This window comes from Bufo gargarizans, chromosome 9, assembly GCF_014858855.1.
Source record: "Bufo gargarizans isolate SCDJY-AF-19 chromosome 9, ASM1485885v1, whole genome shotgun sequence".
NCBI lineage: Eukaryota > Metazoa > Chordata > Amphibia > Anura > Bufonidae > Bufo > Bufo gargarizans.
Genome location: NC_058088.1, coordinates 78138934 through 78162139, shown reverse-complemented (window position 1 = coordinate 78162139; position 23206 = coordinate 78138934). Strand labels below are relative to the sequence as shown.

Sequence of the window (23206 nt, the reverse complement as noted above, 5' to 3'; positions counted from 1 at the left end):
AATGGGGAACACAGATTGGTGGTTACAGTCTCCAATGGGCACATTTGTTGCTTACTGTATCTGATATTCTTATGGTACAAGTTCACACAGGACCTCCAGAAGGCACTGTGACACTCTGGTCATACAGGCAAGGTGGCATGGCTTCCGCCCTCACTTGATACAATGGAAGTGGTCTGAAACCACTTGTACTATACACAGGGTCTTCTTCTCCGGTCACAGAACAGCAGACTCTTGATCCAGGTATGGGTCTGTGACCAGTCAGCAGGATTCTCAGGGTCTCTGCCACTACAGCAACAAATGCTTTCGGGTCCATCTCCTCTCCACAGATCTCATTCAGTTCTGAGCTGCAGAGTGAGTACCATGTGATACTATTCACACAACTGTCAGGTTCTCTGTACTTCTCAACACCCACACACACACACCACAAGGCGCATCAAAACAGATCACTACATACTCTGGCTCCACCATAGCACAGAGCTTGTGTGGCACTGCATCTCCACATGTGACCAGGGTCCTCACCAGTCTACGGTGAGCACCATAAACAATCCAAAATGTCTCAACACAGTAGGACACATGTAACCTCTTGGATTCTGCAAATTAAATGTCATTTTGTAACCTCCTTAACAACACTTCAAAATATAGTCATACTGGCAGCTCCACTGGTTTATCGTGTAATGTATCAACAAAGTACACTATACAATAGACAACAGGACACCTGTTGTCCATTATAAATGTTGGATAATATATAAATTGGCATGTTCTTTAGAAAACTCTTCTGCTGTGAATATTTCTGCAGAAACCAGATTGCTTCCAGTGATACTGCTGTAACACAAAGTGAGACCTCTCCATACTGATCATAGTACAGACTGATGATGAATCTGCAAACACTGGATTACTCATGCAATCATCTACAGCTTACCTAACCGTGGTAGTTGTCTGTTATGTTTGGCAACTAATAGGACTTTCAGTTTGTCTTTTTTTTACTTGAACAGTATAAAAACTTGTTACAATATGGTTTCTACCTGACTTGTGACCATTGCCTTCAGTGAACCTTTACAGCATTTTTCAGACCTTACTTTCCTTAATTTACATAATGGACACTTTACAGGTGTATGTAGGCATGTGGCAGCTCAGCTCTTTCCATTCTAGAGAAAAAAAATATATGGTTCGCAAGTGAAAAATGACAAATTTATAAATCTTCCTTGTAATCTTTCAAGCCATAATATTAGTGCTACCTGGTAATGTATAATGATTTTCAAATCGCATAATGACTAGGGGGTTTTCTTTAAATCCCCACAGGATGATGATCTCAGGATTACCTTGAGGTTGAGGTGGCGTACATCCTCAAGTGGTTCCGGGGAGGATTTTTATTTTTTATTCTTTAATTTCCCAATGAGCCTTCTGTCATCTTAACATTGCCTTAATTTGTGATTGGTTTTCCATTTCTCTAGTATGGATTATCCTGTCCCTTGATGACATACTAGGGGTCCGATCCACGTTGAATGTTTTATAACTACTATTGACCTGAATACATGTTGTAATCTGGTGTATACTGACATGTCTGATATTTTTTGGTAACCTAGTAATGGCGATTATCAGAATTGATTTTAGATGTTTGTATCATCTAAATATTGAGTTGCAATCTTCTCAATTTTCCTTGTATATCACATTCGGAACATTTGTCCTTCTTTGTGTCTCTTAAAATTAAATGGAGGATTGGATTGCAGCATACGGGAGATAGAAATACTGTATTTCTCAATATTTATTTGGCGCTTCCCGTCTATGTGCCGAGATTTGATCCTCCTCTATATATAAAAATATGTACATGAGTGGATTCATGAAGGTGTGCAAGCGATCTTACTACCAATGCTTGCCTTTTTGCTTCACATCTGCCTTATGGTGGCGAAATGCAAAGTGAAATTTATTACAGACGATTGCAAGAAATGGATATCATTTATTGACCATCTCCTAGTGCAAGAAATATAAAAAAATAACAAAAAACTCTACTTTTCAGTGAGAATTGGGTACTGAAAGACAAGTAAATGAATGTACAGTGTCTTGCATGTAAACAACAGCAAAGCTTTTCTAGAGGGAAAAGAGTCATGAGTCACCGCAGTAAAACTGCCTCTACAGTTATCAGCTTTCCTTCTCTATGACCTCAGCAAACGATCCCTCTAGAGATTTACTTCTCCTCTATTCACATAGGGGCCACTTGTTATTCAAGACTTGCTCAACTAGTTTCTTGCTGCCTGCAAAACTTCACCCATTAAGATTTCAGATAAAGCTTCAATTTCTATTTGATGCCCTAATGCCTCACAATTCAATAGATGCTGATAAAAGGAAAGATCTGACCTGCCTTGCATAACATGCTATTAAAGAAACCATGGAGCAGAATAGAACATAATAGCTGAATGTACCATTTTTTATTTTTTTTAGTGCACCGTAATAATTCCCTCAGCTAAAAGTATGCCTACGGAAAGGCACAAATAAGACACTAGTGTCACGGCACATGGTGCCTTATGGCAACCCGAGCGCTAGGTGAGATGCGGTGCATAACAGTTTCATGTGTTTTGTAAGCTGTTAAGCCCTGGAGAATAAATAGAGCAAGTAATGGCACACTGATACATGTGACGGAAGATACATAACCCATGAGGGTGTGCAGCCAAGAAGATGCTGACACAAGTATAGCCAGCTAATTAATTTTTCTTATTGGCAATGCAAAGTTTATATTTGTATATGAAAAAGCAAATATTTCTGGGATTAAAAGCTGCTTCAAAAAAAGGCAACATGCTATAAAAGCTGAAAATAACAAAACTAAGACAAATTTATGTCTCAACTGTCTTAAGCTGAGGCTACACACAGGCTTCTTGTAGTGAGGAGATTTTACCACTTCTAAATGGTTACTAACTTTTCACACAACTTTGCATAAATCAATAGTACAAGAGACCATAAGAAACTTTGTAATATGTCTCATCAGTGAAAAATATCTAGTTTTTATGTTATCAGCTGTTTATCTCTCCCCCTTCCCCCAACTTATTGCTCTTCACTTTGAAAACTGTCTTAAAACTCATTTGGTACTCAAGTAGATAATCGTTACGATTTGAACACTAGAGACAGGGGCAGATGGGTAATTAAAGTCACCCTAAAAAACTAAAAGTGGCCTCATTTTGTAAGCAGGTCCAAATTAACAGAAGGCGGGGCAACACAAGTAGGCGGGGTCTACAATACCATAGTGCAAAATACCATCCCAGCAGAACCAAAAAACTGTGTAGCACAATATACTGCCCCAAAAGCTAGCCATCTGTGGTGGCCATCTGTAGCTGCCATCTTCTGTCCTCTTCCTCCAGTTGTCTATGGAGAAGGGGGCTTAGGAAGTCAGGTGCGGACCACAGCAGTTGAATTTAGGAGGGTATGTGCGATTGCTGGCTGGGTACATGGGTACCTGATTCTCACAGCATTAATTACTGTTAAGAGCTCAGAGAGGAGGACTTGGGCAGCTCCCTGGGGCATCGGCCCACCGGGAAATTTCCCTGTAGTCTATGGGCAATCCGCCCCTGGCTAGAGATTGATGGTGGACGATCTTCTAATCGGGTGATGTGAATGTATGTAGTGACTGAACGATTTTACTAAAAACACATTCAACGCTTGTGTAATTGTTAATGCCAATGAGTACCTTATGGTTTGTTGTTAATGAATTGTGGTAATGTAAATGTGCATCATAGCACTTCAGACCGGTCTAGTCATCATGACTAAACAGTCAATGATCATCGTTTAAGCAAGTATATGATTGAATATGAAAGAATTTGTACACAATTCTCACTGCATGTAAATGCTTGTCGTTATCATTGGCGTTGTGTTGGTACGTCACTCGTGGCGTCAATTACCTGAAAGATTATCTATTCGTCTAAAAGGGCCTTTAAACCTTTAGGGGACAGATTAGCTCCGCAGAAGGATCACATTACACATGCTTTGTATGCCAGAAGCTGAACCAGCTAAAAGCTCGCTTAAATCAGTCATCATTAGATCAATTTTCGGATATACATTATTGTAAATACGTTGGGTTGCTCCACCCACTTTTTAAAATGGTGGCGAGAAACATAAAAAGTCGCCAAATGCCAATTATGCAAATATTTGTGACTTTCATATGCCAGCAAATCAGGATAAGGTTTGTTAATCACCCCCCAGTAAGTTGCATGCAACTCTGTGAAATTACTAGTTCAAATCATTCCTGAAGCAGTACTACAAAAATTCTAGGTTTTCCTTAGCCCTAATGGATTGTTCCATTTGGATGTCTCCCTTTTTAAATTATAGGGTAGTACAAGTTAAATTTGGGGAAAAAATGAAAGGACACTTTATTATAATAATTAGAGATGAGCGAGTTTTTCAAAAATTCGGTTGGCCAAATTTTTGGGAAAACATTTGGTTCGATCCAAATATATTTGCTGCATATTTCGTTAAACGTCTATTTCCGGGCTGCAGAGAGCCTTTATAGTGGTGTAGAACACTGTGCCTTGCAGTAACACACATAGGGAGTCTGCTGTGGTAGTGAAATAATACTGTCAGTCAGTATGACATGCAGATGACAGGCGTCGCTTTTAGAATCACTGCGCACTTCACTTATTTGGGCAGTCACAGGGCCAAAACTGACCAAATAACTCAAGTATGAATTCGGCCTTACAGGTTGATGTTGGAGCCAAGAAGTGCGCTCCTTTTACACTGTCGTCAGCTGATTCCACATAGATATCTACAGAACCTGTTCTATTAAAAGCTTATACAAGTAGAGCCCCGCGACAGAGTGGAGAGGGTGTCAGCAGTAAATTGTGTTGACGTCGCTGATTATTTTGCCCTTTCCCTGATCCATCAGAACAATAACCCCCAAAAAACTGATCCTGTCTGTGGAGCATCCGCCTTCACTCGGTCAGCATTTGGTCAGTAATCCATCAGTATTGCTAATGCAAAAAAAAAAAAACAGGAGAGGATCCAAAATGGAGATGACCGAGTCAACCATTTAAGAACCGCTGGGTTGCTGGTCAAAACACGATAGCTAGATGACACCAGGAGCTCAGGCCTCACGCTGCAACCTCTGCTGCTACGCGCCCTTATTCTGCTGCAACCTCTGCCTGCGCCAGAAACATTTAGGCCTCTGCCACTCCCCTGTGCAGGGCCTGACATTTCTGTCTGACATACTGTTAGATCTAATAAATAAAAAGGAAATAGCCCAAAAAAGTCTGCAATTTTCTCACTTCAGCACACAACGGCTAATAAGCCCTTTTTTTTACCACTAATGCACGCCAAAAAGGGCTGTAATTTTCTCACTTCTCCATACAACGGCAAATACGTTTTTGTGCCACTATTACTGTCATGGATGATATTTGCAGATAGCTGGAACCTATAAATAAACGAGCAACTGATTTGATCCGAAACTAAGGAGCTTATAGGTGAGCCCTATAAAACCCTAAGAGCTCTCCCTGACTGCTATGCACATACAAGGGTCTTGATGGTAGACTATTGCATGCCCACGTACCTAAGCCTGTGTGACACCTGAAAACCCTATAATAGTGAGGGGACACGACCACCGGCTCCCTGCACTTAATACGGAGGGAGTCTGGGTCACCTAGAATCAAGCCAGCAAGCAAACACAATACAGTAAAAGGACTTATCTGAGCAAACAGCAGACGCAGCCTCCAGCAGTGAACACTTCATCCAGGAAGTAGTATAAACCGCAAAGTGAGGCAGTATGGGAGGGAATATAAAGGAAGACGATTATGTCTAAATAAGTGACACCTGGCAGAAGGAAAGGAGATGAGAAAGTGAAACCAAAACAGAGAAAATCATACAAGAGGTAGAGAAGAACGTCTGCCAGAGCTTCTCGCAGAACTGGCGGTGACAATTACATGCCAAAAAGGGCTTTAGAACATATAACTTCACCACTAAACGGCAAATAGGCCCTTATTTTTCAACTTTTTACACAACACAAAAGGCTTTAGAACATGTAACTGCACCTCTGAACGGCAAATATATTTTACTTTTGCCACTAATACATGACAAAAAGGGCTGTAATTTTCGCACTTCACCACACAATGGATAATAAGCCCTTTTTTCCCACTAATACAAGCCCTAAAATGCTTAAGAACATATAACTGCGCGGCAGAAGAGCAAATAAGATATAGAAATATTTCCTTGTAATAAACCCTGTTAATGCCTATATCAAACAGCACTTGCACCCTAATAAGAATGGTTTGCTGGAATTACAGAGCTGTATAATGGCAATTTGGATCTCCAGTCAGTGCAGCAAGGTGTAATAGGATTGTTCCTATTACCCAGGCTGTACACTCCCCTACTGAACCCTGTTCAACATGAATGCTCTGGAATGATTCCTCCCTATCCTTTCCCTACACTTGAACAATCTTTCCCTGCACTTGTAAATCTTTTTTTTTTTAAGCACAATGAAGGTTTTTTTTTTTCGAGCACTGTCCCTAGCACCTGCTGACGTCTCTCCCTGCACTCAGTACACTGGAAAATGGCTGAATTCAAGATGGCTGAGGCTATTTATAGGGCTGTGACATCACAGGGCTGGCTGCTAATTGGCTGCATGCATGGCATTGTGGGTGATCCCGCCTTCCCAGAGTTCCTTTCTCCATGTCCTCACACGTGCAGCAGCCATTTTAGGAAAAAATGAGATTCGTTACCACGAAGTGCAAGGAAATTTGGCTTGGGTGCGAATCGAATTTTCCCTGAAATTCGGATCGAATTCCACTAAGTCGGCTTTAATTCGCTCATCTATTATAATATTATTATTACTATTATAAATAATAACTTATGCCACTGGCAGATTGATCACACTTTGTTTTCATGACTGAAAAGAAGGTTGTATAAAAAGCACACTCACACGAAATGTAATGTGTGCAGTGGCCTAGTGAGGAGGTGAAGAGGATGAAAGTAGTAGCAGTGGCATAGATAGGGATTGTAGTAATGGAATTTGTCAGGGCCATTAGGGTGACCACCTAGTATGGCTAGTTGTATGCATGGTTTTTGGAAGAAAAGCTAATTTGAATATCCAAGAAACCAAAAGGTTTGCAAACTGGCTTTCCTTTATGAAAATGCACTGATTGAACAGTACGAGATGACCACCAGATTTTTCCCTGGTCATGGCCTCAAACAGTATAATCAATGCTTTTTCATAACAAGATTTTCAAATGCAGAGCAACGTTGGCAGGATTACAATGCTGATCATGCATACTAGGTGCTCTCCATAATGAGAAATAGTACCCACCAGACAACGCATATTTTTTTTCCCAGAGCGCATACTAGTCTCTCTCGTTCATTTGTCCATTTTTTTATTTATTTATTTTTATTTTATTTTAATTTTTTGTTTGTTTGTTTTTTTTGGAGGGGGGGGGGGAGATTTGGGACAACTTCTGAATTGGTAGAGTCAATTCACTCATTTCCAGTGCAGAGATATAATCTAATAATTATTGCTTTCTTATCCTCAGGTGCTTGGTCCAGATGGTGATAGCTGTGCTGTTTGTATTGACGCATACAAAGCAAATGATGTTGTGCGCATCCTTACATGCAAGTAAGTATATCCACCAGCAGTAAGAGCATTTACAGAATTGATTGCCAATCCTTAGGACAGGCCCAATTGTTGCCCGATGTAAACAGGGCAGCCAACAAAATGGGCAAACGCTAGATTGTTCGCTGATGCTTTACGTGGACATAAAAATGCTTGCAGGTTGGCAGCATATCTGTCCATGTAAACAGGGGATGCGATGCTGACATAATGCAAAATCCTAGTAATGATCAGCCCGTGTAAAGAGGTCTTTAGTTGTGTAATACATAACTATTTTTTAAGTGACCTCTAGTTTTTGATTTTGGAAAAATAAGACCATGCGGGTTCAGATGGAAATTGCTGAATGAGTGAATGTGGGCCTTTTGTAATGTGAGGACACAGATGGGGAGATTTGCCAAAATTAATGCAAAGGAAAAATGAAGCAGTTGTTCAAAACAATCTGAAAACCAATTCGAGCTTCAATTTTAAATGCTACCTTGGTAAATAAAAGAAGCCGTCTGACTGGTTCTATAGACCACAAAAGTTGCAAAAAAAGTATACATTCCCCTAATTATTTTTATTATTTTTTGCTATTAGAAAAAAAAAACACTTATTTTTATTTTATTTTACGCATACACTAGTATAGGAGCAAGGTGGCTTGCTTCAGTGATGTGACTGAATTGGGGTCGCAGTGTGACTCGCAAGTTGTCGCACCCCAGAATCGCAAAAAAACTGCTTTATTTATTTTTAAAATTCTGGGGTAACTCCTCATTAAGTTCCATAGAGTCATGGCTACACAACGGTCTTCAATCATGCGATCGGTGATACAGGCAAGATCGTCTTGTAGCCCCTGCTCTATGGAAAATTGTATAAAACTTTGATTAAAAAGAACTGAAAAATAAATCAATCCCAAGTATTATGGCCACAGATGGACATTTCCATAAGAAGCTGTGGGAACAGTGCCATCTGCAGGCAGGGAACAGTAATTACATTATTTTGGATAATACTGTGGTGTGCCATGAAACAGAGACCCAAGGAGAGTTCGCCCTGCATGTAGGTATTAAATACAGCGATACAGCAGGCAATTGTCAAGAGGAAAGCGTTCCTTCCCAGCAATTGCCTGCTTGTTACTGGAGGAGACCACTGCTATTATATGCAGCAATCTCTTCCACAGTATAAGGAGGAGCCATTGTTAATGCCATTGCTTGTCCCCATACTGACGAGTTGTTTGCGGGCAGCAGATTGTGATTAGAAAGTATGATTTGCTGCCGGCAAACAATGATTTTTAAACCAGCTTAAAAACCTGGATTGTCTGATGAATGAGCACTTGCTCGTTCATTGGGTAATGGGCGGCAGTAAGACACTGCCAGGCAGATGGGTGTTGCTCAGTCTAAAAGAGGCGCTACCCTCAATATATACTAGCACATTCATAGTCAAAGGTGCATATCCATCAAGCAAACATAGTTGATAAAAAAAAATATATATATAAAAGGTGTGTGTGTGTGTGTGTATATATATATATATATATATATATATATATATATATATATATATAATCTCTTTTATATATATATTTTTTTTATCAACTATGTTTCCTTGATGGCCATGCACCTGTGAATATGAATGTGCTAGTCTAAATTTTCTTGTAGTATATTGAGGGTAGCGGCCTCTTTTAGACTGAGCAAGGCCCATCTGCCTGGAGCTTCTGAGCAGAGTATAAATGTAGCTGGTTCCTACACTGCCCTGAAAATTGTAGGGTTAGGCAAGTCCAAGAGAGGCAGTATATTAGTGTTAGGTACTCATCTGTGGAAGTCACCTTGATGCCTGGTAGATGGGCCCGACACCTGTTTGATAAAAAATAAATGTGCGCAAAGAGCTTCTATTTTTCCATTTATAGTGGGTATAATACCACTTTAATTTAGAATGAGCCCCATTTCTCAGCTCTGTTGTTTGTATGTGAAATGTTGTGCAGCCATTTTTGTTTTATCAACCATGTTTGCTTGATGGATATGCACCTGTGACTATGAATATGAATGTGCTGGTCTAAATTCTCTTGTAGTTTTATATAGGAACAGTTACTTTATTTTTTTTGTTGAAACTTGTGATGGATAAATAAAATATCTCAGGAAAATGAAGGCCGCAAATACCATTTTAGATGAGAAAAAAAAAAAAAAAAAAACTGTGTGCATGTTCCAGCAGTTACATCTTACATTTTAGTACTAAGTCGCTGATCTGTGGACCACCAACTTTGTATCACAGTTTGATGGGGTTTTTGTTACATTGTGTACTGCTATTAGCCTCTATACACCAAAATGATTTTGGGGCCAAACGCAAAGAAATCACTTAATTTTTGAACCAGCAGAGGGTATCATAATGGGTACTGGATTCTATAGTAGTAGAAAGCATGGTTTTATTAAAATACGGTTTTATTTACTATGAAGTTGAAATTAAAGGACAAGTATTAACTAAATATATATAGGTTTCCAAAAATGTGTATGCAAATTTTAAAGTCTTTTTGTATTTTTATCAGCCATTTCTTCCACAAGAATTGCATTGATCCCTGGCTGCTGGAACACCGAACATGTCCAATGTGCAAGTGCGACATTCTGAAATCGCTAGGAATTGTAGTAAGTCACACCAAACAAAATTTAACCAATGTATTTTTCTCATAGACTAGCCACATTACGTTAAAATTGTGTGTGTATTTTATTTTTTTATTTTTTTTGGTGCATACAAATTTTTGCACCGGTAATATAATTATAAGCCAAACTCAAGAGCAGTACATAAACCAAGAAAAAGAATAACTAGCAGATTTGCAGATCTTCCGTGTTTTGACCAGTTAAAAATTACCAATTTTAAAATATACCCATAGGTATACCCTTGGGGTGTGTTCACATTGGAACTAATGATTTCTGTGGTTGTGCTCCATTATAGGAGCAGAGCAGTGCCGGATCTGGCACATAACTGGGACAAACACCATAATGGGGTGTATTGGGTTGCCATTCAGGAGAGCGTTTTCAGGCATGTCCAATACAGCATCTTTTTCTGGATCTTAAACAAGAATCTATACTGCGCTTGTAACAGAATTCTGGTGCCCGGTCCTTGCGTAAGATTGAGGCCAAACAAAAGGAGAGATCAGAAAACAGGGCCCACTTGATCACAAGCTGAAAGGGGTGGCTAACTTTGCAGAGGTACACACTTTGGCACCCCAGAAGCTCTGGCCCACCCTAGGTACACTCAACTGCTTGTTGGCAATTTTGTGCAATGATAATTTACTCCACAACACCCAACAGATTGCCAAACAAAGGGGTACTGTTTTAAATGTTTCTGAAAGCCACACCAGCAGCTAGCTTAGGTTCACATGGCAAATACCAGCTGATCGACTCTCGTTAAAGATTATACAGAAATGACTTATGTAAAAATGACTTATACCCTGATGCATATAAAGTTACAGAAAATAACAATGGCCTGATGTATAATAATCTGTTTTTCAACTCCTCGTTTGAAGGCTGAAGAAGAAGAAGAAACGGATACCACTATGGCAATATCTTCTGTATCTAGTGAGCTTCAGCAGACCACAATGCAGGTAGAGGAAGAGAACCATAGTGACATTGCATCTTCTGGATATGCCTCTGTGCGAGGCATTGAAGAGCTTGCAGAAGAACCTGAAAACTTATGTAAGTATCCTTGTATAAATGTAAACCTTTATCTGTTTAAAAACCACAAACGTTTGCACTTAAATGGAAAGTAATGAAATGCTGTGTTTTATTTTGGTTTTGCTGCATTTTCGAGGTTGCAGTGCTTGACTTTCTTTTCCTGTCCACCTGACTAAAATAAAAAAACAAACAAAAAAAAACAAGAAACAACTCCTTGCTATTCTTTCTTTTAACTGCAACACATCCAGTTGGGGAAGGCACGAGGTGGAGAGGAGGACAGGAGTGGTAGTAGTGGCAGATGGTGGGTCAACTTACGGTGGCAGTGGTCCTGCTCCAGAGCTCCCCTTGGCCGTGCAGTGAGGAGGGTGCACCTGTATTCCCCAGGGCACACTGTGGTCAGTCACTTGACTGTTGGCATGTTGGATGCCCTTGATATTGAATGTTTTGTGAGGTCCAAGGCAGGAAACCTCAGTGAATGGAACAGAGAAAGGCCAGTGCAGTTCAATACCCAAGGTTTTACTAACGAACAAGAGGTTTTCCACATACATTCACATTTCAATGTAGGCACAGTTTTTAGGCAGCTTTAATAAATTCCAGGCTAATCAGGAGGGTGGTCTCCAGGTACCTTTTTTATCAAGATTCACTCTTGTATATCAGGCAATGCTGCGCTCTAACAAAGCGAAATGCAAAGCAGCACATCAAACGTGTGCAAATCCAATAATTATTTTAATCCATATGGTGGAGGTACAATGCCCACTGTGGTGTATAGATCTGAAGACAGATTCGTAATCTGTCCCTCTGGTATGGCTGGGAACCTGAAGCCCTTCAACCAAGGACTGCGGAGTCCAGTGGCCACTAACATTACCTCTACAGTCTGTTTTCTTGCATCCTCCGGTTTGGCTGCCCAACCTTCTGAATAATCTTTTTCCACACTCAGTCTGGTAAGTTCTCTGGAGTTCCTCTCTTGGCCCCCAAATCTGACTCTAGATGCTTGCAGGACTCTGGCTCCTGCCGGCTGCTCACACTGCTTCATCCATCCACAAACACACATAGGAAGAAAACAAACCAAGGGGGTAGGGTCCTCCCCTCTAGTTCAGCCAGGACATAACATTCACGTAACATAGTATTATACCTAACTATACATTACAAAACCCTATTAGCAGTGGCCTCTGGGTTACTACACATTCCACTTTTGTTTTATAGAGGATGATTCACTGCCGTCAAACTAAAATTTTATGTGCTGCATAAAAGATGCGATTTCCAGACGAGTGACTCTTGGTTTATTTGTCAGGTGATCGGCAGCACATTTACATGGGCCAGTTATCAAGAACTAGCGTAAATGCTAGTCCCCAAAAATTGCCCCAATCCTTAGGCCTTAAATTAATTTCTGCACCTATACCACCCTGTGTACGTTAGCATATTACTATGTGATATGTGAGACATTAGAAAATGAGCTCTGATTGGTTGTTGCATGTAAGAAGAGTTAAAAACATCATATCGACAGCACATCATATTTACAGCATATATGTGAAAAAATGTTTTGCTTACAAAAAAATCGGTGGATTGTTTTCTGGGTATAATTTTTTAAATCACTCCATGTATTCTACTTCCTGTCCTGGCTCTTTAACTTCCTTCTCAGTCAGACCATCACTCTGACCAGAGAGGGAAGGGGATGGGTGACTGATTTAGAGCAGCACACATTCCACTGATAAGTGCAGTGCTCTTCTGTGGGCATCTGTATCTAGGCCTATTAAGAGTACAACAGAGCTGTCACTGTCATCCCAATTTCTGAATCTACTATTATACTAGCAGATAACCTATTTCTCTCACATCAGCAGTAAACTAACAATGGGTTACCTACCTATATAGGGGATTTATCTCTCTATGCTGACTGCTATGGAAGGGCAATATTTTCTATTCCATCTTCAAAGGTATATTACTTGCAAACTAAAAAGACAAAATTCCCCAAAATAGTTTTTTATGAACATATTCACTTAAAAAATACCCCTTTAAGGCATTCCCCTCAGTGTTATTTACGCTCAGTCTTCCCACTACTGCAACCAAATTGAAATGCTGCAAGCGCTGTAAACCATGAAGATAATCTAATGCCACCATATTCATATAGTACTGAAAACTATGGCATATCATTTTTTTGGTAAGTGAATTTGTCTCCTGGTGCCGCTAATCCTAATCTCTTCTATTTTCTAGATGAGAACGTAGAGCTTGTAAACAATGATACCTCGGCCACAGCAATTGAAGTTCTTCCGCAAGTGGATAATCCGACATTTGAAATTGAAGAGGAGTCCCACATTCAGAGCGTGAAATCTTGAGAAACCGTGAAAAAGACAATGCAGTCCAATTTACTGCATAGTTTTTTTTAAACAAAAGGAAACATAGACTCTAGAAGGCATCACCCCTACAATTTAAAGAAATGGAGATGACAGGCATTAATGTTAATTGCTAGCTGGTTCTTATAGCCTCGTGTACTGCAGTTTTAAGTACTTTTTACTCAGTTTTGTTTAAACAGGATCTAATTAAAATTAAAAACCTTGACAAAGTTCATATTTTATTATAATGACACAAAATAACATTTTATATAACAAATTTTATCTATATTAAATTATCCCATTTTAATTTGTCGTGCACTAGATACTTCACTAAATCTGTCTTTCTAGATTTCCCAGATCACTTTTGCTGTCGCCTTAATAAAAAAACTTCACAGTAATTAGTATGCATTGTTTGTCAAGATGTGAACAATGACCCATTTCTCTCTTCCCACACTGCGGCGGGATCCGATTGTCCAGAGACTGTGGAGGTCCCTCTGTTTAATTAATTAAAGGCGGTAAAGCATGTTGAGAGTTGGTGCACAGGAGCCCAAATATTGCCTGCTTCTATCACACAGTATTATTTGGTGTTTTTATTCTAAATTTTGAAAGATCAAGGAAGATTTTCTGGAAAAAAATAAAAATAAAAATTTGGTTAGTTATACAACCAATTAAAAATAAATGACTTATTCAACCCAAAATGAACAAGAACGCTGCTGTTTAATTAGAATGCAGAGAGGGTACGATCTTATGAAGTGGCCACAATGTGTCTGAAAACCCCACTGACGTTCAAGTCAAATGGATTGTTAAAAGTTAAATTACTTGATTAATTGGAAGCAATAACCCCTGGGGTTCTCCCCGTCATCTGTCTGCAGGGCCTCTGCTGCTCCATTCCCGACCACTACCACTCTTTGCAGGACCAGGAAGCGGCTTGGTCCTATGATCACTGTGTCCAATCGAGGACCTCAGCGGTCACAGTGGCTTGAATGCTAGATCACGGTAGTGATGTCATTTTCAAGCCTCTGTCACCGCTCAGGCCTGTGATTGGACAAAGCGATCCCGGGAACAAACCACTTTCTGGTCTGGCGGAGAGAGTTAGGGGCCAGAAACAGAGCAGCAGAGGCACTGTAGACAGTTGAGGGGGGATTTTTATGTTCAGGGGATAGGCGAGGACACAAGGGGTTTGTCTGCTCCAAGGCCGGACAACCCCTTTTAATGGCCATATGGTTTTATGGCCGCTATGTGGGACCGTATCCAAAGGGTGACTTGAGGCTTCCTGTGGATTTCGCCACCGATTTGCCCAGATTTCACCCTTTTGCATTGTGTGAAATCCAAGGTAAATCTGTGATATAATAACAGTCATATTGTGGACTTGAAAATCCATAGCATGCCTCCAATCCACAGCGGAAAAATCTGCTCTGTGTGGATTTGTTGCAGATTTTCAGCTCAGAAACTGAAAAATGTGAGACAAATCCACTGTGGGGTCTAAGTTTATGGGAGTTACCTGTAAAAGCATCTGAAGTAGATGTTGCTAGACTAGGTAATATTCTACTGCAAAGATGCAAAGTATCTGTCCATATCAAATTCAGCAATACAAAAGGATCATGCGTGATTGCCAGACACGGAAGTAATTTAGAAGTGTGTGTAAGTGGTACAAATTCTATTGCTACTTGTTAATACAATGGCACACAGTACATGTCCTCCATGTGTACATGTCCTAGGACCTATTCCCATTGGTTGGCAGCTTGCAATAGACATACTATCTGAGCGGTTCAGCCTACAATCATTACTGCTGACTTTCATGGATACTCATCTAGACAGTAAGACCGGCATCATGCATGCTTTATTTTACAGAAACATACCCAGATTGTTAGTAATGATACTACATTAACCCTTAAGTACAATTTTTAAGTTTTCTCTATTATCGTAAGGCAAATTTGCATAGGCGCAAGAATTAAATTTTTTCACAAGGGGAATTCAAAGTTATCCGTACATATTAGATGAAAGGGGTTTTCCGACACTTTAACTGATGAGCTATTCTCTGGATTAGTTATCACTGATTGGTGGGGGTCCGACACCCAGGACCCCTGCTGATCAGCTGTTTGAGAAGGCGCGAGCGCGGCGGCCTTCTCCTTGCTCACCAAGCACAGCGACGTACATTGTATAGTGGCTGTGCTTGGTATTGCAGCTCAGCCACAATCAAACGGCTGATGGGAGGGGGTCCTGGTTGTCAGCCAAACAAACCATCAGCCAATGGGCATCTGAAGTGTATGGTCAGCTTAGCGGTGTACTTACACGTCAGATTTGTTGCAAAAATGTCTGCGACTTATAAAATCCATGTACCTGCTGCACAAACAAACCCACAGATTTCTGCCATGAATCGTATCCTAAAGGGAATATTTTTGACTATAGTAATAGATTGAGCAGATGAAAATAAATATTTTCTGATCTAATGCAATGTAACTATTAAACTAGATATTTATGATGTTTCCATATTATTGTAGAATAAAATCTCTTCACATGCCATCTTTTCCCTGTGTCCGAGTGGTAAGCTAGGGAATAGGATGCCTTGGGAGCCACAGTGACAACCTCTTCACTTACAGGGCACGATTATAATGTGTGTGTACGGGCACCCTATATTGTCATTTCTCAAAAATGAATTATTCCGCACATGCTTAAATGAGAAAACTTAAGGGGCTGTGTTGTCTTTCCCACAATCTTGTCTCTAGAGCGTCTCTGTTGCAGGTCTGTCTCATTGACTGGAATAAGGATTTGATTCAATAGCAGATACTGGTACTTTTTTGGGGGGAGAAAAACATTTTTTTTTTTCCAGTTCTGGATAATTTAGTTAATGTCTGTGTGGCCTAATTTGTAACCTTTTGTTAGTCAGGAGGAGAAAATCTATATTATATTTACAGAATTCTTTAAAATAAATTACAATGATCTGCATCGTGGTCCCCTATATATCTGTGGATGTCCGTTGAGGGGGATACACTAAGGGTGCTCTGTATTTCTTGGTAGCTTTTCCGAAACACTGGGTTAGGCCTCATGCACAGTAGCTTTTCCGAAACACTGGGTTAGGCCTCATGCACACGAATGTATTTTCTTTCCGTGTCCGTTCCGTGTTGTTGTTTTTTTTTTTTTTTTTTTTTTTTTAGACCGTATATGGAACCATTAATTTCTGTTCTATTAGGGGCCAGCTGTTCCGTTCCGTAAAATACGGAATGCACACGGACATCGTACGTATTTTTTTGCGGATCCATTTTTTGAGGATCGAAAAATACAAACGGTCGTGTGCATGAGGCCTTAGTATGAATGGGGGGTGGGGTTCTATCCATTGTTCAGCAATACCGATGTACTTGACCCAACTTGGTGTTGACCAGGAAAATTTAACAGATTTTTAATGTCTTTTTATGGTTAATTTTAAATGAGGAAATTAGAATACAGGATTATTAGAGCAATAATCTTGTCAGCACATTTAATATATTTTACATTTACTAACCACCTTTTTGTGGCGCGAACGCTGAGCTCAGATGTTCTCCATCGGGTGTAAATCTAAAGGAAAAACGCACTTTATGTTTTATTTTATTGCAGTAAACTTGTGTATAATTTAATGTGAACAGAAATGTGTGTGAATGACAAAATAGTGACATTTTAACTTTCTAGCAAACCTGTACCTGGAAAATTTAAAAATTCTGTAAATATGTCTCAAGATTTGTATTGTCAAATACTTGTGTAAATAAATCATATTCAAACGGTTCTGATGTGTAGTTGCTTTATTTTTACATTGTCTGCATGTAAAGCATATCTCGGCTTCGTACAAGCCCTCCAAGCCCCTCTGTCTCTGTATAGGGTTTAGCATATGCAACTTCCAGTGTCCACGTCATTGCAGGCATGTTAAAGGGAAAAAAAGGATACTGAGGGTTTGCCTGTCTGTGCGCCATAAATGCAAATCTATAATTTACACCAGAAGGCTACACCCTCCTTCTAAGCCACACTACCATGGTGTAAAACTGCACATTCAGGCAGGGGCGTAGCTATAGGGGGTGCAGAGGTAGCAGTCGCTACTGGGCCCAGGAGCCTGAGGGGCCCAAAGACCCTTGTGGTGCATAAGAAGACACCAGTATTATAGAAAGTGCATGCTGGTCAAGTTACACCTCTGGCTCAAGGGGGGTGGCCGTTTTCAATTTTTGCCTCGGGCAGTACGAAGGCCTTATGCTTCCTGCCCCTGGCCACAAAGCACTGAGGGAAGGGGGGCCCTAAGCTGAACTCTTGAACCAGGGCCCATGAGCCATTAGCTACGCCCCTGCATTCAGGTAGCTACTTTTTGTGCAAAAATAACTTGCACCATAATTTAGGCATTAATTGGATGGTGTAGTTGCCATCACTAGTTCAAAGGAAATGTGAAGAAGATGCCCATGGCATCCAATCAGATTTCAAATCTCATTTTTTAGATTCCCTTTAGAAAATTATATCTACCATATGTTTCATTTTCTCAAGATCGCTGCAGCTTGTTCCCTCTGGTGGCCGTCAGTAGTCAAATGAAGGCAACTATCAACAAATTTCATGCTTAATTTCCATCCTGGACGGAGATGCACCATAATAATAATAAAATGTTTTATATAGCGCCACCTTATTCCGCAGCGCTTTACAAATTCATAGGGTTTATGTACAAAACAAAAGTAACTGGCTAATATGCAACTGAAACACTAGGAGTCAAGGCCCTGCTCACAAGAGTTTAGGCCAACTCCTATGGCCTAAACTCTATCCCCTAGCAGTACCCTTACCCGAAGCAGATCGGCCGGCACCACTCCTGTAAGTTCAATAATGGCTCAAATCCTACTTATCACATTCAACTACCTTACGTGTCACCCACAATCTATTAGGAATTGTGGGTGACACGTAAGGTAGTTGATTGTGAGAAGTAGGATTTGAGCCATTATTGAACTGACAGGAGTGGTGCCGGCCGATCTGCTTCGGGTAAGGGTACTGCTAGGGGATAGAGTTTAGGCCAGGGATGTCAAACTCGTGGCCCTCCAGCTGTTGCAAAACTACAACTCCCATCATGCCTGTGCATACTACAGCTATCAGGGAATGATGGGAGTTGTAGTTTTGCAACATCTGGAGGGCCATGAGTTTGACATCCATGGTTTAGGCCATAGGAGTTGGTTGGGAAAAGTCATTTTAGGTAGCTTGATAAGCCTTCCTGAAAAGATGCGTTTTAAGTCACGTTTGGAGAAGTTGTAAATTGACCTATTATTCTGGGGCAGAGTATTCCAGCGAGTAGGTGCATCTGGAGAAAAGTCTTGCAGACGGGAGTGAGAGGTACGAATTATGGAGGTTATTAATCTTGGGTCGCTAACAGAATGGAGAGCACGAGTAGGGTGGTAGATGGAGATAAGGGAGGAGATATATGGAGGTGCAGCACTGCACTGTGGAGAGCTTTGTGGGTGAGGGTGAGAAGTTTGAACTGAACTCTGTGGTGGATGGGCAACCAGTGAAGTGACTGGCACAGACTAGTAGCATCAGCGATTCGGTTGGATGGATAGATGAGCCTGGCTGCAGCATTTAGGACAGACTGAAAAGGGGAAAAGTTTAGTGAGAGGGAGACCGATTAGTAATGTGTTGCAGTAGTCAAGCCGAGAATGAATCAAGGCAACCACAAGAGTTTTTGGCGTTTCCACTGTAAGAAAAGGGAAGATTCTGGCGATATTCTTGAGGTGTAGACGACAAGAGCGTGTAAGTGATTGAATATGGGGAACAAAGAAAAGATCAGAGTCAAATGTGGCCCCAAGACAGCGGGAATGTTGCACAGGAGTTATGATAGTGCTGCAGACCGAAATAAAAATATCAAGTTAAGGTGAATTAGTAGATGGGGAAAGACAAGAAGTTCAGTTATTCAGAGGTTCAATTTTAGATACAGAGAGGACATGATGTTAGAGATGATACAGAGAGGACATGCTGTTAGAGACACTATGGGTAACCTCATTTTTTTCAATGTTACTATAGCCAGTATTTGCACTTGCACTTTTTCTCTGGTATTTGGATAACTTACTGATATATGATATTGCCCATGTGGTCCCCACCAGTGATGTCACCATCTTGCCTGCACTGTTGTTTTTAAACTTTTCTAATTCTCTTTATGTATTGTTTAATAAAGTAATTTTGATGACAATTATGCGGACTGGCAATTTCCAGGACGTCCCTCCATGACAGCACCCATGGAGGTTGTCCTATTGGTCTCTGTAGGGACAGGAAGCGAGAGAGATTAAAAGGCCCCCACCCCTCCCACTCTCCAGTGTTCTTCCTGTCCCTACAGGGATGGGAGCCGAGAGAATCTTTTCCCTGCCCTGGGAATCTATATAGGGCCGAGCCTGGTCGGGGGGGTCTCCCTCTCCTCTTCAGGCTTCGGGGGCCCTAAAAGCTAGCACCTCTCTGGGTAGAGGTCCCCTAGCTTCCCCAGATACCTTCTTTTCTGGCCGCATCGGCGAGGAGCTGAAAGCGGTCGGGAGCGCTGTGTGGTGGCCGCGGTATCAGGGAGCCGGGGCCGCTTCTTCCGGGTTCGGGAGCTCTGGGATCGGCTGCGGCTCCTGCGCTCGGCGCTCCTCCCGTTCGGCGTGCAGCCCATGTGACCGGAAGTGCGGGTCACATGGGCGAAAGAAAGATGGCGGCGCCCAGGGAACGCCGAGCCCGGCGGAATGCACGCAGGGGGGGTCGACTCTGCATGGCATTGAGTCCCCCCCCACCTGGAAATAAGGAGGCGGAGCCGCGCGGCAACGGGTGGACCAGGTAGGACTTAAATTGAATGTCAGTTTGCTGTCCAGGTGTGGTATGGAGGTCCAGATGTCAGCTATGCAGGACACTAGCGCAGACATCCCTACCCCGAGTCATGTAAGTAAAGTGAGATATATCCAGGTCCCTCTCCTTTATTCCTTACGCTGGGCTAATGGTCTCTCTCTCTTCCTACCAGGGGGAGAAAGACACCACGGTTAAGTCGCTGGGAGAGCCTAAAAAGAAACCCAGAAGATGTGCGCTATGCTCAAAGAGACTGGGGGAGGCATATATAAAAGCCCTGTGTAGTGACTGCCTAGCAAAGATCCTCAGAGACGAACAATCCTCCCTTCTGGCAGACCTGAGAGTGATTGTGAAAGAGGAGATCCAGGCGGCCAGCTCTAGTGTAGCGCAGAAACCCTGTGCCGTCTCCCCTCCCCCCAAAAGACCCCGTGTGCTCAGGGAGTCGGATTCTGAAGAAGAAGGCTTATACCTTTCAGAAGGGGAAACCTTAAAGGGGGACGACGATCAGGGTTCTTCCCATATGGCCGACGATCAGAGAAGATATCTCTTCTCACAAGAAGATCTAGATCCCCTCCTGTCGGCTGTAAGACAGACTATGGATATAGAGGAAGAGGAGCAGACTCGCTCGATACAGGACGAGATGTTCGGCGGCTTAAAAGCTAGGAAGAAAAAATTGTTCCCGGTGAACGAGAATTTGAAGGACCTAGTCATAGACGAATGGGCTGACGCCGATAAGAGATTGTATATACCGCGGGAATTTAAGAACAGGCTTTTGTTCAACCCGGAGGACACAAAACTGTGGGATGTAGTCCCTAAAGTCGATATCCAGGTGGCGAAGGTGGTAAAAAGAACCACCCTCCCCTTTGAGGACTCAGCCCAGTTAAAGGAGCCAATGGATCGGAAGATCGACGGTTTGCTCAAAAGAGCATGGGAAGTTTCGGCCAATAGCATTAACACCAATATTGCTGCTACGTCCGTGGCCAGATCTCTGTGTCTTTGGGTGAACCAGCTGGAAGAACATCTTAGGCAAGACACCCCTAAGGAAGAGATCCTGGCGTCATTACCCCTATTTAAGATGGCTGCATCCTTTGTAGCAGACGCCTCAGCAGAGTCCATAAGATTTGCAGCAAAAACAGACTCCCTAACCAATACGGCAAGGAGAGCCCTGTGGCTAAAACCCTGGTCGGGGGATATAGCCTCCAAGAATAAACTATGCGCCTTACCCCTTAAAGGTTCTCACCTCTTTGGTCCGGTACTGGATGAGATCCTGGAGAAGACAGCGGACAGAAAGAAGGGGTTTCCGGAGGAAAAAGGAAAGAAACCTTTGCCCTTTCGTAAGACAACCAGCAGCTTCCAGGGCACTCCCAGAGGTAAAGGGAAGACTGGAAGGTGGAGCTACCCCAAAGGGGGAAAAGGTCGAGGTTTCCTTTTTAACCCCAATTCCAAGCCTGAGAAACAATGACGCCAGGCCAGTAGGGGGCAGACTCCAGTTCTTTTGGGAAGAATGGACCAGGATAACCAAAAACCAATACATCCTGGAATCCATCCGAACGGGGTTCAAGATAGAGTTTCGCCTTCCTCCTCCTCATCTATTCCAGACCACAGTCTTTCAATCGACCTCTCTGCAGGACCAGCTCCTGACGGACATCCAAAAACTTCTGACTTTAGGCGCAATTGTACAAGTCCCTCCTTCAGAGGAGTTCAAAGGTCACTACTCAAAACTCTTCCTCATCACAAAACCAGATGGCTCCAAGAGAACCATCATCAATCTGAAATTTCTGAACAAATGGATAACACATCATCATTTCAAGATGGAATCAATAAAATCTGCAATTCCGTTGATAAGCCCAGGGGCGTTCCTATGCACCCTGGATCTAAAGGACGCATATTATCACGTCCCCATTCACCCTCATTGTCAGCAATATTTGAGGTTCGCAATCAAGAAGGACGGAAGGATTATGCATTTCCAGTTCCAATGTCTCCCGTTTGGAATTTCATCAGCCCCACGCATCTTCACAAAGGTAGTGGCGGAGATAGTTGCCTATCTAAGACAGAGACAGGTAACTATAGTCCCCTACCTAGACGACTTTCTGCTTGTGGCAGACTCAGAGGAGGAGTTAGAGCTTCACAAAAGAAGGACTCTATCTTTACTCACTCGTCTAGGATGGAAAATAAACCTGGAGAAATCGGACCTACAACCAGCAACGCAAAAGAAGTTCCTAGGAACCCTCCTAAATTCCGTGACCCAGTACTCTCTTCTTCCCCAAGACAAGCAAGTCAGCATAAGGGAAAGAATAAGAGCCTTCAAACTAAAGAAAAAACGGACTCTGCGGGAAGCCATGCAGGTCCTAGGACTGATGACCTCATGCATCACAACTGTTCCTTGGGCCCAGTTCCATACAAGAACCCTCCAGGCGGAGGTCCTCGCTTCTTGGGACAAGGACCACAGATCACTAAACACCAAGGTATCTCTTTCAGACGGGGCGGTAAACTCCCTCTCCTGGTGGTTGGTAACAGAAAACCTGTCCCGAGGAGTTGCCTGGAACACGATACCGCTCAAAACATTAACCACGGACGCAAGCAGCCATGGTTGGGGAGCCCACCTAGGGGACCAGTTCTTTCAGGGCAGTTGGTCCGACGCAGACGCCCTAAGATCCTCAAACTACAGGGAATTGAAAGTGGTCTGGGAGTCCCTAAGAGCGGCAGAACATCTCCTCATAGGTCATCATGTCCGAGTGCTATCGGACAACGTAACAACAGTTTGCTACATAAAAAGACAAGGAGGGACGAAGAATCCTCATCTCCAGGACCTAGCGAATCTCATCTTCAGCTGGTCAGAGGAGAAGATCTTGTCCATTTCAGCCACACACCTGAAGGGATCT

At 42.1% G+C, this 23206-nt stretch overlaps 2 protein-coding genes across 2 annotated transcripts in view; both read left to right on the top strand.

The window, feature by feature from the left end:
• The window catches only part of RNF128 (ring finger protein 128), a 74606-nt gene extending 57927 nt beyond the window's left edge, over nt 1-16679 (top strand). Inside the window, exons 4-7 of the mRNA XM_044268661.1 lie at nt 7494-7576; nt 10080-10176; nt 11058-11226; nt 13414-16679. Coding sequence (XP_044124596.1) covers nt 7494-7576; nt 10080-10176; nt 11058-11226; nt 13414-13535 — 471 coding nt within the window. The 3' untranslated portion in view covers nt 13536-16679. The remainder of the gene's footprint in view (nt 1-7493; nt 7577-10079; nt 10177-11057; nt 11227-13413) is intronic.
• A 3311-nt stretch (nt 16680-19990) lies between these two features.
• Nucleotides 19991-22446, top strand: LOC122946467 (lamina-associated polypeptide 2-like). Its single transcript, XM_044306130.1, has 2 exons — nt 19991-20420; nt 20500-22446. Exons 1-2 carry the CDS (start codon nt 20361-20363, stop codon nt 21784-21786), a joined length of 1347 nt encoding a protein of 448 aa, XP_044162065.1. The 5' UTR covers nt 19991-20360; the 3' UTR covers nt 21787-22446.
• The last annotated feature ends 760 nt before the right edge of the window (nt 22447-23206 follow it).

What these genes read in the sequence shown, in the direction of transcription:
- LOC122946467 (XM_044306130.1), top strand. Translation starts at nt 20,361, where the DNA reads ATGGAGGTCCAGATGTCAGCTATGCAGGACACTAGCGCAGACATCCCT. An exon ending in ACATCCCTACCCCGAGTCAT is followed by an intron (nt 20,421 to 20,499) that starts GTAAGTAAAGTG and finishes TCTTCCTACCAG; the next exon opens with GGGGAGAAAGACACCACGGT.